At 35.1% G+C, this 22243-nt stretch overlaps 5 protein-coding genes across 7 annotated transcripts in view; 2 read left to right on the forward strand and 3 right to left on the reverse strand.

The window, feature by feature from the left end:
* The first annotated feature begins 1687 nt into the window (after positions 1 to 1687).
* On the forward strand, positions 1688 to 2965 carry LOC120774864. Of its 3 annotated transcripts, none has more exons than XM_040104693.1 (4): positions 1688 to 1887; positions 1977 to 2222; positions 2280 to 2455; positions 2522 to 2965. In XM_040104693.1, exons 2-4 carry the CDS (start codon positions 1980 to 1982, stop codon positions 2916 to 2918), a joined length of 816 nt encoding a protein of 271 aa, XP_039960627.1. In that variant the 5' UTR covers positions 1688 to 1887; positions 1977 to 1979; the 3' UTR covers positions 2919 to 2965. The 3 variants fall into 3 exon arrangements, with proteins under 3 accessions (XP_039960627.1, XP_039960628.1, XP_039960629.1); XM_040104694.1 differs by having other exon boundaries at positions 1694 to 1796; XM_040104695.1 differs by having other exon boundaries at positions 1696 to 1800.
* On the reverse strand, positions 2961 to 5227 carry LOC120774863 (transcription initiation factor TFIID subunit 5). Its single transcript, XM_040104692.1, has one exon. It carries the CDS (start codon positions 5105 to 5107, stop codon positions 3053 to 3055), a length of 2055 nt encoding a protein of 684 aa, XP_039960626.1. The 5' UTR covers positions 5108 to 5227; the 3' UTR covers positions 2961 to 3052.
* A 342-nt stretch (positions 5228 to 5569) lies between these two features.
* Positions 5570 to 12305, forward strand: LOC120773988 (protein phosphatase PTC7 homolog). Its single transcript, XM_040103251.1, has 5 exons — positions 5570 to 6372; positions 7556 to 7735; positions 10363 to 10679; positions 10935 to 11073; positions 11196 to 12305. Exons 1-5 carry the CDS (start codon positions 6132 to 6134, stop codon positions 11243 to 11245), a joined length of 927 nt encoding a protein of 308 aa, XP_039959185.1. The 5' UTR covers positions 5570 to 6131; the 3' UTR covers positions 11246 to 12305.
* Positions 12306 to 13282: 977 nt separating this feature from the next.
* On the reverse strand, positions 13283 to 15071 carry LOC120773989 (derlin-2). The gene is made up of 5 exons (XM_040103252.1): positions 14509 to 15071; positions 14307 to 14452; positions 14029 to 14239; positions 13701 to 13864; positions 13283 to 13636 (listed from the first exon to the last, which is right to left on the reverse strand). The coding sequence occupies exons 1-5, from the start codon at positions 14599 to 14601 to the stop codon at positions 13462 to 13464; spliced, it is 789 nt and encodes a 262-aa protein (XP_039959186.1). The 5' UTR covers positions 14602 to 15071; the 3' UTR covers positions 13283 to 13461.
* A 696-nt stretch (positions 15072 to 15767) lies between these two features.
* Positions 15768 to 22243, reverse strand: part of LOC120773687 (serine/threonine-protein kinase S6KL) — a 65788-nt gene continuing 59312 nt past the window's right edge. Inside the window, exons 8-9 of the mRNA XM_040102718.1 lie at positions 16125 to 16457; positions 15768 to 16059 (exon numbers count right to left, since the gene is read on the reverse strand). Of these exons, the coding sequence (XP_039958652.1) occupies positions 15958 to 16059; positions 16125 to 16457 (435 nt within the window). The 3' untranslated portion in view covers positions 15768 to 15957. The remainder of the gene's footprint in view (positions 16060 to 16124; positions 16458 to 22243) is intronic.

A 22243-nucleotide genomic window follows, 5' to 3' on the forward strand; every position in this document is an offset into this window, starting at 1 on the left:
AGAGCTGAGCGTGGAATAAAAATTATGCTCAAAACTATATAATGCTCTAACAGACGTATGTACATATGTATGTATGTTCGCTCTTTTTCTTATACTTATTTTTATACGTTCATGTGCGAACATGTGTATTCGTATGAATTCTTTTTGTGCATATTAATGAATACATGTGCAATTGAATACATTTGAATTAGATTACTTTTTCAAAGCAATATTCTTAGTTAATGTGGAAATAAAGCCTATTTTTTAAATTATTTCATTATTCATTACATATGTACATACATATATGTATAACAAACTATCATACCTAATATATTAAAAAAATGAAATATATTGCAATAGTGATAAATGTACATAAATCGTATATTTTATCATTCAAAGCTTATATTCACATGTATCATGACCATAAGTATGTGTTGATGTTCGCTTTCGCGAATTCAAATCATATTGACAATAATAACATGTACGCGCTGCTCATATGTACATACATAAATATGTGCGTATGACATTGGTACACAAATAACGCATACACAAACCTACATACTTGTATACATATGCGTACACAAGCAAATATGTCACCCTTAAAAATTACAAATATTATATGCATACACATGTAAATATGTCATATAAAAATAAATAATATTGTTCTACAAAAACAAATGTCTGAAATAGCATCAGCGGCGTCCCAAGTCAATATGGCAGCCAAATAGCCGACGTCCAAATTTGTAGAAAAACACACAAAAACAATATTTTCATTCATGAACGCAAGCGCACTTTCAACAGGCAACGCTTTATTCATAAAAGCAAACACCATTACATCTCCCCGAGCATGCCTTTGCCTACAAGCGTCTTTTCGCGACGATGGCAAAAGCTAAAAATCATAAATTGAACATTTTTGTGATTTTTCTTCACAGAAAGAAGTGAGAAAAGTGGCAACAAAGCTAAAAATCATAAATTGAACATTTTTCTGATTTTTCTTCACAGAAAGAAGTGAGAAAAGTGGCAACATAGCTGTTGTCGATTTATAATAATAGAGGTATTCTCTTGCTCTTGCAAGATTGCAGATTGCAAAAATACTATACCGAAATATACAAGAGCACGAGAGCACCCATTGCAGAATCTAGTGATATATGAATGGCTAATTCGGTCAATTTGTTGTGAATGACTATTAAGCATGGCTATTGTGAATTGGCGCAATTTCTTTTAAGAAAAAAAAACTGTAAGAAATCTTTAAAATTTAAATAGAAATAATAAAATCCATTTAAAACTTATCTTCCTCAACAATTTAACGACGTAATATGTCTTTATGTAAAATGGCAACTACAACAGGGTTGCAATTATATTTTTGCGTGACATTGCACGCAAATACACATAGGTTTTGGGCCTGACATATTTTACAGCCCTTGCAAATATTTTTCCGCGTGTGTTTGTTGTTGTGCCGTTGTAAATCTGCAATTCTTGCACCGTGCACCGGGTTTTGCAAGAGCAAGAGAATACCCCTAATGTATTTGTCAATTCTAAAATATTTTTCCGTGCTCGCAAAAATCTACGTCGATATGTATGCACGCTCATACATCTTCATACATATTTACGCAATATAATATTATGATATACGTTCTCTGGCGGCCCTTTGTTGCGTGCAAACTAGAGATAAGGCGTATCTTGTCGATAAGGTAGTCAAATGCAAGTGTCAACAAAAACATTCCATCTGTATAATTTTGTGTTTTCATTTTGTGTACTCTATCATTTTTATATTTATTTCTTTATTTAATATCCTACACAGTTCGGAAAGTTTGTTGGCAAGTAATAAATTGAGCCTATTTTATTTTTAATAAAATGTGCTATTTTGCATTTTCGTGACTCCGTAATGTGAAAGAAGTGGTTGTTAAGGTTATGGACATATCTATATACACACATATAGAAGTCGAATTATTATTATTTTTTCACATCAAATAATCTGATTTTAATCCTTTATAAAGGATATGCTTTCGGGTTGGTACTGCCGCTCTATGGCGAATCAGCAAGCTGCTCAAAACGACGAAACTGATCCCAATGTGGACGATGATTCTGGTTCAGATGATGATAGTCAAGAACAACAACAAACACAGTCAGGTTTAGGTATTGGTAGTGGTAATGGCGGAGGAAATAGTTCCAGCACACCCAACGCCGTGGACTATAAGTCACAGTATCGGTACCTAAAACGCAAGCTTAAGTTTCTAATTTATGTGAGTATATCTACACAAGCATATAAAATCAGAAATTTAAAAAATGTAATTCTATAGGAAAATGAATTCTTTCAAGATGCTCTGCGTTCTAATCAACGACGGCTTTTGAAAGTGTCCCGCGATCGAGCATTTTTGTTAGACCGTTTATTGCAGTATGAGAAACCCGAAAATACATCTTCTGAAAGTGACGAGACTGAATCGTCGGAAGATGAAGCTACCAAGGAAGCAAAAAAGTAAGATTAAAATAAACAACATTTACTGGGATATATCTAACAAAATTTGAAAATTTGTATTTAAAGGCGTAAACTTGAACAAAACACAGCGACTAATCAAGGAGGTGGTGTTAGTACTGGTTCCACACGCGGACGCAAAAAGAAAGTGCCACAAGTTCAACCGACTGAAAATTCTCAAACACCTAAACCGCCATCTATTGACGTTGTCAATCAACATCATCCAAATACTGATTTTGAACAAACACAACAAATGCAAATGTCAGCGGCAGAAGTGGAACGACACTTACAGTCTCGCCAACAAGTCATGGAGCTAGTACAAGATCGTGCGCCAGCCACTGTGCCCACAGAAATGTTCAGCAATGAGCCCTCACTAGATAGTGAATCTAATGACCATATGATGGATGGTTCTTCTCCTACTCATGTTGCGGCTGAAGAATGTGTACAAATGGAATACACGAATTAGAATTTTTCTCAAAAGTTCGTTCCGATTTATTAAACATTTTAAAAGAATACTTAATATATTAATTACAATTACATAATATTTTGAATACCTTAAACTATTTTTATTTAAACTAAAATTGCACTTTGCTGCTGTTTTTAGGACGACTTGAACATTCCTACTGCTAGTAGCAAATTGCGACGTGTAAAATGTAATGCCAGAAAGGGTGTGGATTTTGTGGGATAAGATCGCAGTAAATACGTTTCACTATCGTTAAGATCAGGATTGTGTGAAGATCCGCCGCTCTGTGATAAATACTCCTCAGTTAGTTTTGAGAAATCCCACAGAGTCAGTACGCAATCTAACCCGCCGACGGCAAGAACGTTTCCATCTCGGCTAAATGACATTGTGTGTATAGATCCTGTATGTCGCAACAGTGACGCAACAAGTTGCCCATGTGATAGATCCCATACAAGTACTGTGTGATCCGAGGAGCCAGAGGCTAAATATCTACCGCATGTCGAGAATGCCAAGGAATAAATGGGACCCTTATGTCCGCACATTTGACGCACCAGCTGCCCGTTCAAAACATCCCATAATCTCACGGTTCGGTCGCTCGACCCGCTGGCAATATAATTAGAATTCGGATGAAATTGAACACAATCAACGTCAGACAAATGACCACAAAATATACGTAGTGGCTGATTTGAGTCCGTCGTCCAAAGGCGTGCGGTTTTATCATATGAACATGAAGCAAAATAATAACCATGTGGAGAGAAGCGAACATCCCATACTGGAAACAGATGACCTTTGTATACTACTATACAAGTCCACGTGTGGAAAGACCATAATCGTATTGTAGTATCTTCGGAGCAAGACAGTAAAAGATTTTTTTCTGGAGCAAAAGCACAACGGTAGACGGGACCGCTGTGTCCATAGAATGTTCGTGAAGATTCTCCTGTGCGATCATCCATCATGCGAGTGTTAATATCCTCGGCATCTTTGTCGATGTCTTTAAGTAATTCAGCACTTTTCATTTCTCGCAATTTTGCTGGAGTAAGTGACCATACTTTAATGCTGGAATCGGTAAAACCTACTGCCATCATCGTAGAATCTTCCGAAATTTCAGCGCAAGTAACGGTGTTGTGTGAGTTCAGTATTGTATAGAAACATACTGACGGTAGTGAATCCTTATTAAGTGGTACGCGCTTAGAAGATTCTCTTAAAGCTTTTACCTTTTCCATTTTATCAGCATCCTTCATTTCGGGAAGCGGTATACGATCACTGGCAGGTGCATTAGGGTCTGATTTTGACTTTTTTGAAAACAGCGGATCTTTCTTTGGTTTTTTCTTTTTTGGTTTATCCGGGGCATCAGGATCATTATCGTCTTCCTCCTCCACCAGTGCTGGTGCAGGAGTAGTCAGCGTTTGATAATCGACTTCCTTTAAAAGACCATAGTAAACGCGAATTTTATTATCCCCTCGCTTTGCCTCACCAATCAGAGAACCAGAGCTTACGTCGCATTGAGCTTTACTCCGGGCAGTTCCTTCATACGTGTCGAAATGCAAATATTTAGCAACTATATCTGCTATCACCTCTTGTTTACGATCTTGTATATGCCGTTTAAACAACGAGTGAGAATCACGCGACATGCGAATAACGAATTTGTCTTGCTCCATAGCGGAAACAAAATCATTATTTTCCAGATCAGACCGTTTTGTTATCATGAGCAGATTCTGTAAATCATCACGATAGTAATGATCCAAGTCCGGTCCATATTTTTCTACAAATTTTCTAGCTGGCTCCGAGAATCCGCCATTAATAAGTTTAAAATATATTTGAACGACTATAGGATACAATACCATAGATAACTCATGTTTATATATATCTAGGGACTCTTCAACAAAATTACGGAGATCAGCGTACGCCGCTTCATATATTTCCGGGTCATTGCCCGAACCACCGGTGCCACCAACCGCCAACCCATTTTGGTGATCTTGTCCCTCACCTAGAGCTGATGTTAATAGTGTATTTATTTCAATATCATTCACCTCCTCAAGCTCCTTGTTAGTGATATTAGCCTCACGGCAGAGGAGCTCCTCAGTTTGCTTGAGATTGTATTTCTTTATTAACTTCAGAAGAGCAAGTAAATCACGTTTCTCCTGAGGTGGGGCAACACCACCATTCGTAATGTTGCCGCTGTTGCTGCTCATATTTTCGCAGTTTGTTATAGTTACTAATTAATTTTCACACTTGGTTAATAACAATTATTTTTTTAATATTTTTGGCGGAATTAATGTAAATTTTCTGTTCTCGACGCAGAGTAAACTTAAATAAATATCTTAAGCGTTTGACAGCTTTCATATCACTGCCTTAACTGGGGTTGTCGTTGTACCTACTTACCGACCTACTTATTTAACCAGGGATGCCAATATCAGAATTTGTATACAAAATAATTGTCTTTATTTCATTTGAGATATGTTTTGATAAAGAAATATTTTTAAAAACAAAAGTTTTGTTAGCTTTACCATTCGTCGTTGTACTTTTTAGAACGAAATATGTTTTTTATATATTGTCTTACATCAATATTCTATTACAATAGTTTTTCATATGCTTCCAGATGTGTCACATGTTTTGATATAACCGCGTGCAACCCTGTTGTACTTTCCAGTCTATTTTAATTCGTTTTGGGTGGATTTTTTGGGTAAAGTTGTCGAATTTGTCGATTTTATATCACGCGTAATTAAAATAAAATCCTTTTCCAATTGTATCCTTATGTATCGAGACGATTTGAAGTGAAATCAAATGACATTCAATGAAATATTAAAGTGTCGTGAATTGTTATGTGCTTATTAAATATGTATAGTTAATGACGATTTTATGAAGATATTACATAAACGGTAATGTGAACTTGACAAAAGTTTTGATTTTTTTCATATCCTCCGTACAAGCCTTAATAAGCTCCGGTCAGCAATTAATATTACAATATTCAACGAATTAATCGAAAACGAAATGATTATGCAGACTCTGTACATCCCATCGATCCCTTGTGTTTTATATTCATTGACAATATTGTAAAAAGCATGTATTAAATCTATACGTATAATTAATACATAGTATCAAAGCAAATTCGAAAAAAATTAGATTGAAATTCGTCGATGTGAAAATTGAGCTGGTTTACAATCAACCAACTCATTTCTTAGTGACTCGTCGACAAAAAGGAAGCAGACATTTTTGATGCATTCATTAAGTTGGACAACCCGTGTCATTTCGCGAGCGTTGCGAAGTGGATTTTCTACGTTGTTGGAGACGGCCAGCAATGCAACAGCAAATGTTAACAGTGCTTCGAAACAACGCCCGCACTTTGTATCTGTAGTGTGTGGCTTTCCCAAAGACTTCCTTACCTCCAAATATAAGCCTGGCAAGTACGGCGAAGATTCTTGGTTCAAGACGTCTACAATTAATGCAGATGTTCTCGGTAAGATTAAATAAATATCTGAATAACTGTATATAATAATAAAATAATATACTTTGGCATATTAATAAAGGTCAATATATCTCAAAACCCTATATTTTTATATGCTAACATCCCCATTTTAACTTTAAATTAAATGACAATGAACTTAATTTGGCTGGGATTTAGATTAGCATCCCCGGATTTCGGGGATAAAATGGGTGTCACTGGAAAGGTGGCGTTCTCCAGATCACGAAAATATATACATTTAGTTGCCGCTGACTTATAGTTTTAAAGATATTTGCATTTAAAGTTGAAAAAGTGATCTGGAGAACGCCACCTTTCCAGTGACACCCATTTTATCCCCGAAATCCGGGGATGCTAATCTAAATGTTACTACTTAATTTGTTTATTATAATTTACCAAATTATAAAATGTTAATTTGTGTTAAGTTTTTATTCTGAAAAGAAGAGTTACACATTTGGAATATGAGATTTAACTCTTCGACAAAGTTGTGCACTTTGTACCTGTTATGCTGAGTAAATAAAGCACTGACATTCAAACAAATGTTTTTTGTCTGTTATCTGTCTGCCTCCAATTAAACTGAGCTCAGACTTAACTTGTCACTGCGTCATAAGTTGACATGTGTATGAGTTGATCTGCAGAGAAACAGAACTACAAAACCTCGTGCTCTACTTGTTTCTACGATTCTGATTATTTCGTTTTGAAATAACAGCTTGGAAAGCAAAAAGTTTACAAATAATTTTCCTTAAATATCATTTCTCATACATTACATGCAGTATTGAGGAGTGTGTTTTCATTACAATTTAAAAATTCTCTACCGGTGCAATTTCTTAAATGAATTGCCAAAACTTATTAATCATTTTCCTTTCTCCATAAGTAGGACTAATAAAGGAAAATAAATACAATGTGTCAACATATGTATATCGTTATACATATGTATGTACAATTTTCATTTGCATCACATCATTGAGCCGATAAGAGTATAGATTATAATGTTTTCAATAAGGTCGCCAGATCAAATATTTATTGAAAACACCTACACTTTTTTAAAACTAATCTAATACAGTGAAACATCACAATTTTTACATATCGAATAAGTTTACATATATCTATGTATGTATATGCATTTATTATTTAATCGTTGTTATAAAAACAAATATAAATTTATTTACATAAATTCCAGGTGTTGCTGATGGCGTTGGTGGTTGGCGCAACTATGGAATCGATCCCGGTGAATTTAGTTCTTTTCTGATGAAGACTTGTGAACGTCTAGTCCATTGTGTTAATTTTAATCCTCAACGACCTGTTAATCTCTTAGCTTATAGTTATTGTGAATTGCTAGAACAAAAGAAGCCCATTTTAGGTAAGTGATGCGATCTTCATACAACTTATACGGAAGCCGTAAATATATAATTTTCAGTTGAATGTGATTAAAAGCAAAATTACTTTGGTTTCATATCATTAGTTCCGTTGCACATTTTCAATGCTAAATTTATTCATTCTATTTAATTTATTTAACTTATCCATAAACCTGCCAGCTTTCACATTGTTTTTGCGACATTTGTTTACAACCAAAACGTCAGAATCACATGCAATTTTGTTTTTCCTTCGATCATTGAACATTTTAGTGAAAATAAAACATAACACAATAATGAGTAGATTAAAAATAGATTATAAATGTAGTCACATTTTCTTATTTTCATTTATTTCATGTTCCCCCCTTTATGCTTTCATTCACGTATTATTATTTTGACCACTTTCTTCTTATTTGTTATATTAAAATGCATTGTTGAACGTATATCATGTATGTATATATCATTTATTATTGTATGTATGAATTTGTACCTACATATCGTCACTTGAAATGCAAAATAACGTAACAACATTTTCGGAAATTTACAATGGCGTGAATAAAACACGAAATAAAATGGAACATGAGTGAAAAAAAATTGTAATATTGGTTAAAACTGGTTTATATCTGAGTGCAGAACTTGAAAATGTTGAACATATGTAATATTATGTATGCAATTTGAAGTAGTGAAGCGTAATCAACGATGGAGCAGACGTCCCATTGCCCGACCATGAAGAAGTTCGAATAGCAATTACCCGCCTGAAGAACAACAAAGCGGCGGGGGCCGATGGATTACCGGCCGAGCTATTCAAACACGGCGGCGAAGAACTGATAAGGAGCATGCATCAGCTTCTTTGTAAAATATGGTCGGACGAAAGCATGCCCAACGATTGGAATTTAAGTGTGCTATGCCCAATCCATAAAAAAGGAGACCCCACAATCTGCGCCAACTACCGTGGGATTAGCCTCCTCAACATCGCATATAAGATTCTGTCGAGCGTATTGAGTGAAAGATTAAAGCCCACCGTCAACAAACTGGTTGGACCTTATCAGTGTGGCTTTAGACCTGGAAAATCAACAACCGACCAGATATTCACCATGCGCCAAATCTTGGAAAAGACCCGTGAAAGGAGAATCGACACACACCACCTCTTCGTCGATTTCAAAGCTGCTTTCGACAGCACGAAAAGGAGCTGCCTCTATGCCGCGATGTCTGAATTTGGTATCCCCGCAAAACTAATACGGCTGTGTAAACTGACGCTGAGCAACACGAAGAGCTCCGTCAGAATCGGGAAGGACCTCTCCGAGCCGTTCGATACCAAACGAGGTTTCAGACAAGGCGATTCCCTATCGTGTGACTTTTTCAACCTGCTTCTGGAGAAAATAGTTCGAGCTGCAGAACTTATGTAGTAGAGAAGGTACCATCTTTTATAAGAGTGTACAGCTGCTGGCGTATGCTGATGATATTGATATCATCGGCCTTAACACCCGCGCCGTTAGTTCTGCTTTCTCCAGACTAGACAAGGAAGCAAAACAAATGGGTCTGGCAGTGAACGAGGGTAAGACGAAATATCTCCTGTCATCAAACAAACAGTCGTCGCACTCGCGACTTGGCACTCACGTCACTGTTGACAGTCATAACTTTGAAGTTGTAGATAATTTCGTCTATTTAGGAACCAGTATTAACACCACCAACAATGTCAGCCTGGAAATCCAACGCAGGATTGCTCTTGCCAACAGGTGCTACTTCGGACTGAGTAGGCAATTGAAAAGTAAAGTCCTCTCTCGACGAACAAAAGCCAAACTCTATAAGTCGCTCATAATTCCCGTCCTGCTATATGGTGCAGAGCCTTGGACGATGTCAACAACTGATGAGTCGACGTTGCGAGTTTTCGAGAGAAAAGTTCTGCGAAAGATTTATGGTCCTTTGCGCGTTGGCCACGGCGAATATCGCATTCGATGGAACGATGAGCTGTACGAGATATACGACGACATTGACATAGTTCAGCGAATTAAAAGACAGCGGCTACGCTGGCTAGGTCATGTTGTCCGAATGGACGAAAACACTCCAGCTCTGAAAGTATTCGACGCTGTACCCGCCGGGGAAGCAGAGGAAGAGGAAGACCTCCACTCCGTTGGAAGGACCAAGTGGAGAAGGACCTGGCTACGCTTGGAATATCCAATTGGCGCCACGTAGCGAAAAGGAGAAACGACTGGCGCGCTGTTGTTAACTCGGCTATAATCGCGTAAGCGGTGTCTACGCCAATTAAGAAGAAGAAGAAGCGTAATCAATAAGACACTCAATTTCGAATTTTTTGATGATACGTTATTTTGCATTTCAGGTGACGATATGTACATATATACAGATGTATAATCGTAAAAATACTATAAATAAAAAATTAGGCACATAGAATGTGGAATGAACACGTACATATATACATATATATGGATAAGTATATAGTCAGACGCAGTAGACATTTGGCTTCATATCTTGACAGCTAATTGCCTATTTGTTTATGCTTAGGCAGATTTGTGAGACAGCTCCAAAATATTTTATTTTATTTCTAATACCTCCAACACCTTTTTCAATTTTACATTACCTACCAATCATAATTTATTATATTTCTTTTATATAATAGGCAGCAGCACCGCATGTGTACTCGTGTTGAACCGTGAAAATAGTACCGTTTACACCGCGAATATCGGTGATAGTGGTTTTATGGTGGTGCGTCAAGGTGAAATCATCCACAAATCCGAAGAGCAACAACATTATTTTAATACACCATTTCAATTGTCTCTACCGCCACCGGGACATGGTCACAACGTACTGAGCGATAGTCCCGATTCAGCGGATACACTTAGTTTTTCGGTGAAGGAAGGCGATGTCATACTTGTGGCTACCGATGGTGTCTTTGACAATGTCCCTGAGCGTTTGCTGCTCGACGTACTCAAGGAGGTTGGTTAAAATACAGTGCCATAATGCAAATTCAATATTTAAAATATCTGTAAACCAATGCAATTTCACTTATTTAAATGAAAAAAGTTTGCTGGTTTATAATAGTAAGTGAAATAATTCTGCGCTATTTACTGTTTGAGTAAAAGATGTTTAACGCTTTGCTGATTTCATTCAAGTCATAAGCTGCATTATATGTACTTTACATACTTGTAGATTTTGTTTTTAATTTTGTTGAATTATTATTTAATTTTTCAGTGCGAGGGCGTAACCGATCCTGTGAAACTGCAGATGACCGCCAACTCATTAGCGTTGATGGCACGCTCATTATCTTTCGACAGCGAATTTATGTCGCCTTTTGCAATTAATGCCCGACGAAATAATATTAATGCAACAGGTGCGTATATGTGTATATGCATACATACCATTTACATTTAAAAATTTCTTATGCACACTATTCTGTTTTAATGCTGTACATTCTATAAATATAATAATGTATATTTTTTTATTTCCTTTTAGGTGGTAAACCTGACGATATAACTGTGGTACTCGCAACTGTAGCAATGTGAAATTAAGTTAATTTTAGTTTTAATTTGTTAAACGTGTAAATCTTCTCGTTTTTTTGCGCCTTTTAAAGGTTGGCGCTGTGCAGCGGAGCTGCTTTGTGCTGTGCTTTTGCTGTCGACAGATCTCACAGTCACGTGTGGTGGAATAAGAGATCTGGCAGGCAGTCGCATGTTTGGTCAGTGTCAGTGTCAGTGTCAGGAACTATATTGTGACACATTTGCACGTATGTGATCCACTTCCTATTACAATAACCACAAAAACGTAAAAACATGAACATCTGCGATGCTAAATGATTATTACTACTAATTTTACCTCTACTCGTATGGCTTAATGATAAGTTATCTATTTTTAGTTTAGTTCATTTGTGAATATTCGTGTGCGAGTTTTTTTTATAGTTTTATCGATTCCTTAGTGCTTATTTCGCTATTAAGTGTAAACAGTTTTAACTAGAACTACATTACAGTGTTATTGTACGGCTTAGCTATGATAAATCTTATATTAACGCGATCTTAAACTTCTCTCATTGATTTGAAAATTGTATGAGAAACATAAACGAAATTTTCACTTTTGTGCTAATATTTATATAATTTATATTATGTATATTTGTTGTATATGTAGGTCTGTTACGTCATTAGGCATATAGTTTGTATCCAATAATGAGACGTGCTTTTCGTCAACAAACAATGTATACCCACAGAACAAATAAATTATACTTAATTAATCATAAATAGAAATTCAAAATATTACAACAATCATGGATTTGCACTTTCAAATATTTTATTATTATATAACTCGATGCTGTAAGAAAATGTAAATCTCAACAATAAACTTCACCTACTCATTGTTTTGTGATGTGGATTCAGTGAACGGACCAAATATTTTCAAAATGTATCATCCTTAATACGTTTTACATATAATTGAATTACATGCGATAATATACAATTGAACGAAATAACCGAAGTATTTAAGAGCTAATGCTGATAAATTATTGTGTAGTTGTAGGATGTTACTGAAGCGAATTCATAATTGAATGAAAAAATATATTGATTACTAAATTCGAAATTGTAGTTAAATAAAAAAATTTGGACTGAAAATGAAATGAAAATAAAACACACAACTTGAAATAATAATATATAGTCTTTGCTTAATTCGAATTAATCAGTGCGTATATACAATAAAAAAACAGTAAAATATCGAAAGTTCAGACTAATCAAGGCTTATAGTCCAGTCATTTAAGCTTAAATTAGGTAAGAATCTCGGGTATACCTACCATATGTAGGTTTTGAGACAACTTTAGGGTGTCAATATACAAGTATTTACAGACATATAAATGGGTATATCGAATTCCGAGGTGAACTTACTATAATGACTGGACTATTAATATAATTCGAAAGATCTATCTTGTCTGTGCAATTTTGAAAACCGGTAGGTAAATTTGGCACACAAAAACAAATCAAATTTTGAAAAAACATAAACCAGTACTTTCTGCGACCACGTGTATTACAAGCTAGTAAAGTCATATATCAAGATATTTATATAGTAACTCATATTGAAAGAACCAAAAGAGTCAAACTGACTTAATACTGCATTATAAAACTATGAAAATAGATATAATTGAATTAAATGAAATCATAAACGCAATAAAGATATAAACAATTTAGGCGAAATAAAAGTTTAGTGTTTTGTATTTTATAGGTAATTATGCATTTTCATTTTTTATTTATAGGTAAAACGAAATTCCTGCTAATATGAAAATTTAATTTTATACAATCTGCTTCGTACTCTTGTAAATTGAGGAGACATCAATTTCGAAAATTAAATACATATGTACATTCTGAAAAATTGTCAATTTCTATTAGCACTACTACTACTACACACTAAATACGACTAGGGCTGTCGTTTTTATGTTTCATAAATATGTCTACATAAATACATATGTACATTCTTATAAACAGATTTTTAATTTCCTTGGAGAATTGATTTTTAATAACGAAAACTAAAAGCGACATAAATATGGTGAATGATATTGACAATTTCGATTTATATTTTTAAACAGTTGGTTTATTTATTGCCTTTTCACTATTTATTTACTTTTTTAAATGTATATATGTGCTAAGACATTTCTGCTATCCCCATTTGTTTTTTTTTTTTATGAAATATATGTGCAATTGTCTCAGTACATTGGATGGTAGAGGTACAAAAACAAAGTAGTTTATTTTTATCGTTGGTTAACATCGTTGGCATCACCTGCGCCGGCACCGGCACCGGCACCGGCGTCCGCTACCTGTGCGCCTACGTTTTCTGCTTCATCGGCACCCCAATGGTAACCGCCCGGTCGATCGCCTACCCATGGAGGGATGTTGTTTTCAATATGCTCGTTAAAAAGAACTTTCCTATAAATTAATGTTATGTTATAGTTAGAAAGATTTTTTGTATACGGGAAAGTGAATAACATACAGAAAATGCGGAGTTTTAAGGATTCTGTAACCGTTCGCTTGAAATGGAAACACATCCTCCAGGAAATAATAAATATGGCCCACACCCATTCCAACTACGTCAACCCAAATAGTGTTTCCCAGTATCATTGTACAACACATTAGGACCCATGGCAAGTAGGGCGCCTGAAAGTGGGATATATTATTTTAAATCCTCTTTATCAAATGTTATCAATCAATTTATAGATAAATACATATATGTATATAAATAAGTTTATGTCGCACAGGCATTTGTGTTGTTAAGTACGTTGCATTTATAATTTTTCTTTTATTTAATTGAATTTACTTACTTGAAAGTTTAATACGCCAAAGAAACTCATACGAACAAAAGGATTTCGTCGGGACCACACATAAACCAACATTAATGTGAACGCTTGTCCCAGAAACAGTAGGTTCACGAAGAGACCGAAGAAGATCATTAATCCACCACCGAAGAGAAACATCATAACGAAATCTGCTGTGCGATCGCGAAAGAAGCTCTCTTCCAGCATCCGGCAATAACTTGAATGTGAACGAAAATGTATTTACATGCAATAATTAATTGGAATCGTTAAATTTACAAACATACCGATATGTGAAAACCATATTAAAAAAGAAACTTATGCCCACTGAACCGAAGAATAGGAATGTTGTGGCAAGTCGCCAAACTTGTAGTTTCCAAAGTATGAGCGTAGGATTGAAATATAGTTGTAGTGGAGACACCAGATCCAAATGCTAAAAATTTACGACTGTTATATGGAATAATTAAATATATATTATCACAAATTTACCACTGCCACAGTCGTCAGTACACATGCTGTTGTATATATGCGAGTCACGGTCGGTATTTCCATATAGAATCTAACCAATGATTGGAATGCCATCTCGACTTTAGTTTTTGCCAGTTACTCCGTAAAAATCGTTCAACTTATAATAGTGCTAAGAAATAGTAAATAAAGATGACACCAGGTGCAGTTGTTAGTATTCCCCCGCTGGTGTTACTTTAATTGAAGTGATATTATTATGGCGTTTCTGATTTTCGTACTATTGTATTATAACGATTGCTTTCGTTGCAAAGGTCAAATCTTGGCTTATTGGCGCTAAGCAATTCCAGCGGCTACACTTCTATTCCAAACTAATTATGCACCAAATAAAGGCAACGCCTGCGCCAGCGCCAGGAAATCGCTAACATTCGCTTCCTGCTGTGTCTTGCTATCAGTCTAATCTGTTTTGTGACGTGTATTTTTGGGTAATATTTTTAATTATAACCACTATCGCACCTAATGTAGCTCATTTGCAAACAGAATAAGCGAAAATGAAAACATCGTTGGCCGCACAACGAAAAAAAAAACTTACGTTGACATTTGCTTTTGCAGTGTATTTTGTATATTTTTTTAATGATGTCAGAGAACGTAAATTATATACGTTCTCTGATTTTACTTTGCAGCTGACAATCGAACAGTAGATTGTTGTTGAGACATTTGTGAGGAGTTTTTCAAGTGATATTGTGGTCTATTGTACACATCCGGCGAATCATGTAAATTAAAACTTTAATCAATTATATCCTGCGCTTATGTCGTCCGACTTTCGTTATAAAAATATTCACCGCATCAAGGCAAATTGTTAAACATACTTATGAAATTAACAAGAAACGTCTCCCCACAAAATTAAAGACAAATTTCAACTTCTCAATTACTGGCTTTAGTTTAAAAGATATACGTTCTCTAGTTAGGGTTTAGATATGACAAGTTCGTATAAACTGCGTTACCGTCATTTAGTTAATAATGTAGTGCAATTATTATTTTTAAATGACAGTTTTTACGCGGACATTATTAGTGAAATATTTTAATGAAAAAAGTAAGCCAAGAGTTTTATTGGAGCGTCGAGCATATATAAAGCAATCGTTTTAATGGTAAACGGTAAATGACAAATCTACAAAGTGTCACAGAATAAGCAAATAATTGGTACCAATATCCGTTTTCTTTTTCCGTATTTGTCAAAAACTCTTAGTTATGTAAATCCTTGGAGCTTTCTCAATTAAAAACTACTATTTACAGTTCAATTGAATTTATTTATAGTATATGACACATATTGGAAAAATAAAAGCGTAAATACATTTTAGATCTCCTCAAACCTAACTCATCACCATTATACGAATCTTTTTCTATTCGATACAAGTTAAAAGCTCATGAGTACGTTTAAATTTGAACCTAGAAGTTGTACATTAATTCGCATGATAGTTAGAATTTGTAAAATTGTTTTTCTGCCCAAGAGTTGTCATCTTCTGGGTCTTGTGTAAAGGCAGCAATATCATCAGGACTTATCATATCAATTGGACGGAGCTGAAAGTAATAGTTATGATGTTTATTTGATATTCCAGAAAATTATCTATTTCTCATCATCTTACATTGAGCAAATATTCGGAATAAATTTTGTAATTCTTGTAAAGTGCAATTTTTTGTAGTGACAAAACTGAACGCAAACGCTGTTTTGGCTCGACTTCTAACAGTCTCTTTAGCACATCCTTAGCCTCGTGTGGAAGTTCTTCAATTTCGGGTGGCAGAAAGTTTTGTGTAGCAATTGTTTGTGGTTTCCGCTCATTCACAACGGTTTCCGGGGTTGGAATACTAATATCCTCCTTTGAAATTGATGTTGTTGGAAGTGTGACACGATCAACACTATCCCTTTTTGAATATGCTGCAGGCAGGGCAATTTCCAAGAATGTTCGAATATCAGGGCTCTATAAAAATAAGCAAAAATATAAAAAATATGAAATATCACTGAACGAATTTGGTTGATAGTAGACCGAAATGGTCAATCCACTTAATTTGAAATAATTTAAAGTTCCTTTCTTATTCGCACAACAATAAGGGACCTTAGCCTGAAGATTTAAATCTGAGTTGCACACTTCACTAAAAAATTTTAATTTCGCCTACACGTAAGCTATGATACCCTCCACAGGTGCATTTTTTTATAGCGTAAAGGGATATAAAAAGATTCGAATCCAGGTTTTGATCCGCAGCTCTATGATATAATGATCCGCATTGAACATAGATACATACATATGTATGTATATTTGCCAACATTTCCTTTTGATGTAGCAAACTTCCTGCAAACTTATTATACCCTATTTAGGGTATAAAAATATAAGCAAGAGAAATACGTATAACACGAGTAGCAATAAAAACGACGATAAAAATAATAAAAATAAAGGCGTGCGATATTTACGCGCCGCAAATGTGAATCATTCGAATAGTAAAAGTCACGCTTTGTTATAAATAATTTAAAACCCTACCTTATGTTTATATATGAATGTGTGTTTGTACGGGGAAAGGTGTGCGGAGTCTGGTTTATGATCAAGCTAAGGTTAATCGCAACCATTTGCATACACGTACATATGTAGACACATATATAGGTACATATACATAAAACGTATATACATATGTATGTATGTATTTAATGCTTTGGCGGCTGCTAGCTGGCGGTATTTGCGCTAGTGATAATGCATGCAAATTAAGTTGAATTAACGCGAGTCAGACGCCAACCAAATTAGTAATTTCTGCTTAAACATTTCATTTACATACATATGTATATGCGTTCTATTGCCTCTCTACCTTTTCCTCTTTATATAACACAAAATATCGATAGATTATATGCATACCGGCATTCGCACTAAAGATTTAATTTGCAACTTCTGTCCTATTTTCTGAATTTCACACTTTTCGCTCTAAATTCGGGCAAAAAATGAGTTCTGTGAAATTAGAAAAATTTGCAAATATAAATAATTCATTAAGCATTTTGCATTACAATAGCGTTCCGTCTAAAAGCGTAAATTTATTTGTTCATTAATACAAATTTCGACACTCCAAAACGGACAAACGTCAAATTCGGCGCCGCAGTAATGACATTTAACGGCTCATTGGCCATATGATTCATTATTATGTGAAACTAATTGAGCAAATGTAACTGTGACGCGATCAAAACATTAAAGGGTATTCACAAGTCTATTTATGCACACACAGAATTTCACAGAAGCGACCGTTTTGTGCGAAATAATTTGTGGGTATTGCATATAAATTAATATGCAATGTGCGTCAGCAAGGTGATTCGTCTGGCACAGTCGAACCAGAAGCACCCAACTCAAAAGTTAAAGACAAGAACTCCGATATTCACAAATCAATAAACTACTGTGTAGAAACGCTGACTCCACGACAGTCGGATTACTTCAGATATGTACTCTGCCGCTACAATAACAACCACAACTGATACTAGCACAAAAAAAATACCTCACCATCTTTTAGGGGTTAATCCCCATCTGAAATATCTGTGAATTGTGTTGTTTGATAGGGGTTAAATTAAGATAAATTAAGATAAGATATTTTTTTAAGGGGTTATATACAATTTACATATAAATTTTTTTTCAGAAACCGTCATTTTGTCAAACAATTTTTTTTGCCTATTACTTTGATTTGCTTTAGTAAATTTAACATTACTTTAACGAAATCTGTTTGGATTTTTAGTTTCAGAGAATTCATTTCAGAGATATAGTGGTCACCGCAAAACGTCTTTTTTGAGAGAAGCTCCCGGAGATCAGCTTTATTTTCCTTTCCAAATAAATATTTTTACTAATACTAAGTCTTGAAATACAGTTAAAAGATACCATAATATGTGTACAAATTTTTGGATCAATAAATTTAAAAATTTTCTTAGAAAAAATTCTGGATAACTAGAAATCTAACAGCAATCATTCGAAATAATTTACTCGATATAGTTTTCTCCACGAACCATTGTGTAAAATCATTTAAATATACATATGTACATATGTATATATGTACATACTATGTATGTATGTATCATAGCTCAACTCGTTGACGTCTTCAATATTATATATGTTTTCCAAGTTTTTGGTATTAACTGACCATTTATTACTGGAATTCACATCAATTAAATAATCAAAGTGCATTATTTCCCACAAGTAATAGTAAAACTAATTGCAGTTGCCTGGACAATTTTCCACTTAAGCCAATATTTACTTGGGTTTGCCAAGCTATAAGCATTTAAGTGTTTTCAAAACATAAGATTTATGGACGCTGCAGATTACTCATTGTAATATCAGCCAGTCATGCGCACAGTAGGCGCCGCGTTCTAATCGAGGAATTTTACCTTCAAATGGCATTTTCATAATTTACCGTAGACCTGCTGTGCTAAATGCTCACAAACATTGTACATACAAGTAATATGTCCGTATGAGTAGATAATTAGTTGACTGACTAGTTTGTACATTCCTTGATGACCAGGACTCAGACGAGACGACACGACCTTAAGTCTGGTTTAAGTGGTCAACCAAATGTGACTTATGGACATGATAAGTCTTAATTTCGCGTCGCATAGCTCACAAATCCAAATTCTTAAATAATTATTCTCATCTTATAAGAACTGTTTTAGAAGTTTCAGTTTTTAACGAAAAAAACCCATATTATGTGGTACTATGATTAACATTATATATTTTTTGGTTAGCACGAATGAAATTTTTTAATAAACGGAGCCAAGAGAGATAATCTCTGATAATTGGCACATAAAGGTGTTTTGGGTCCAAAGTCTGCAGGAGGACTTCAACTGGAAAACAACTTTGAGCTTAACCTTGCATTAGAACATTTAGACCAATATGAGTGGTATTTAAATATTTTGCGAGGAAATGCTTTCTTAAACAAAATATGGTTTGGCGATAAATATGACGGTACCCGTGTCTTCCGTTATTTTGCCTCATATACTTATTTTCAATAATGTACATATATTTATTTAAGAATATGAATGATGAATATTTCGAAGTTACACGCGAATTTGAAACGACTTTCCAGAGTGCTTGGAAGTACAAAGCCAAACTATAAACGCGTTTTTCCAAAATGGTATTTTCAAAGTTTGTATCCAACACTATCCAAAAACGGCTGATTAAAATTTTAACATAATTTTTAATAATAAATCGAAGATTTTTTCTCACTGAAAAAAATAAATAAACAATTTAAGGTCGAAATTTTGGTCAAAAATCGATTGTTTTCTTTGAGAAACCGCCATTTTGTCAACAAATTTTATTTTACTTATTCCTTCGATTTGTTTTACCAGATTTAACATTACTTTAACGAAATCTGTTTTTTGTTTTTTAATTTCAGAAGATCCAGTTCAGAGATATAGTGGTCACCGGAAAACGTCTTTTTTGAGAGGAGCTCCAGGAGATCAGCTGTAGTTCCTTTCCAAATAAATATTTTTACTAATATTAAGTCTTAAAATATAGTTAAAGATACAAGATATGTGCACAAATTTTTGGATCGATAAATTTAAAAGTTTTCTCTGAAAAAATTCTGTAAAATTTGCTTGTTTTCGGCATTCTAACTGTATACAACCCCTTAATATGGTATAATAAATAAAAATTAAGTTTATGTTTTAACATATATCCCTGTCTATAGGGATCTATCTCAATTATATCAAGAATATATTAATTAAATAGTATTATGATATTGATAAAAAAAATTATATTCATCATGAATATACAAATTTATTTCAGTTAGATAGTAGTGTTAGTAGAAATATCTAGTTTATGAACCTAAGAGATTATATGACCTATAGTTTAAGTCAATAAGATATCAATTTTGATTGTAATCCATATATTTTCGTCAAATAACGTGTATTGAACCAACACCCTTCATTCCTTCTTTGTTATTTTTTTAAATTATGACACTCTTCTGTTGTTAGCCCGTAGAGGTCACAAATGGAGTACCATGTCGGCTTTAAGTCTTAAGTTAAGTTTTTTAAAGCTTTAATAGTGCTCAAATATACAACTTTTTTTCTTTTGGCAATATTAACGTAGGTTTCGAATGAGTTGATTTGCGCAGAATAAGTCCAAACTTCCCAGAACACGCAATTACTTTAAATTGATCAAAGTTAAACAACGAACTTTTCATTCCACTCATGGCTAAACACTATTAAATAGTCACTACACTTTGGCATCGTCTTTTTCTTGTCCATCACACAGCGCAACAGAAGAACGAATCCTTTAGTGCCGATTGTTGGCAGGAGTAGTAGAATGGCAGCAGAAAGCCAATCATTTACATAGAAATCTAAATTACCTCAAATTTAGACTAGACTCGACTAGACAAGGCGACAATGCAATTTAGCCAATTTTCTGGAGCAAAAAATGCGTCGAAAGCACGACAGTGCAAAACACGCAAATCTTACGCCCAACTAAATTTTACATAATTACTAATTGCGATCAATGTGAGGCTTTTTTGATAGTTACGAACACGTGTGCGAATGCGAATGTGAGGCAAGCCAAGAGCTGGTGCAATGTCGTGGTTTAAGTTTCCCTTTCCATTGACCAACGCAACGAGTCGGCTAGAGCTTGGCAGCTCTGGATCGGTTGCAGTTGGGAGTGCAGGCCAGAAGCTAAATTGTAAGCACAACAATGCATTTGCTTGCACGCGTATGAGTGTGTGTGTGTTGGTAGCATTTTCGCCACCCTTACATTGCGCCTGCGCGTTGACCACAAACTCACCATTATACGACAATGACCTCTTTTCTTTGGCTTAGGATCTTCAAGGCCAATAATGCAGAATTATGTGTGGCGGCATGCAATTGCTGCCACATAAGACAACAGCGGCAAATAATAACAACAACAATATTGCGAACATCGACTACTCATTACAATTGCAAGCAGAAGCGCAACAAAGAACGGCAATGATGTTGATGTTGATGATGATGACGATGACGATGCCAACAACGCTGCTGCCAGCAACACAAACAACAAATTCAATTGGAATGGTCAATCTGAGTGAATATTTACTACAAAGCAAAGTCTGCAAACCGATCGTCCAAACGTAGCCAGCAATGAAGACACACACACACACACACGTAAACACTCGGATGTATGTATGTGCATGCGTGTGTATTGGATCAAAATAACCATGTGGCCAAGAAGTGCACGATGGTAGGTAACGAAAGCGCCTTTGCTCTGATGTCGTCGCATTTAATGCGGCTGCGGAAATTTATCGTCTCTTACACATTGGTAAATATTTATGTTGGCAACGCGTTTTACAGCACCGATATAACCGTGTTATTTGTTGTTGCAAATAGAATGTATTACATGCGGGCTGGCATAAAAATTGGCAAAAGGGCGAACTAATGGCGAAGACAACAATGCGATGGCGTTACGATCACAACGATGACGCTTTGTCCACTCCGATCGCTGAATATTAGTAGTGTGCCGACTTAATGCCTTGCGCATGCGTATCTGCACTACATACGTACACTGGCATGTGCGCCTGTATGTATGTTTGTATGTTTATGACTGGCTACTTGCGGCTTGCATTCGTGTTATAAGTTGGCCACTTGGCTAGCTGGGCCATCGGCAGATAGGTGCATTGTTTGGCCGCTTTGCAGAGACCCTTTCGCCTGAAAGATAGTGAAAAAAGGCTTGCACAGTGGATCCTAATTGTTTTGTTCTGAAGTAAAATGGAGAATGAAAAATATTAAATA

The sequence above is a fragment of the Bactrocera tryoni genome, chromosome 4 (genome assembly GCF_016617805.1).
Source record: "Bactrocera tryoni isolate S06 chromosome 4, CSIRO_BtryS06_freeze2, whole genome shotgun sequence".
In the NCBI taxonomy this organism is placed as follows: Eukaryota; Metazoa; Arthropoda; class Insecta; order Diptera; family Tephritidae; genus Bactrocera; species Bactrocera tryoni.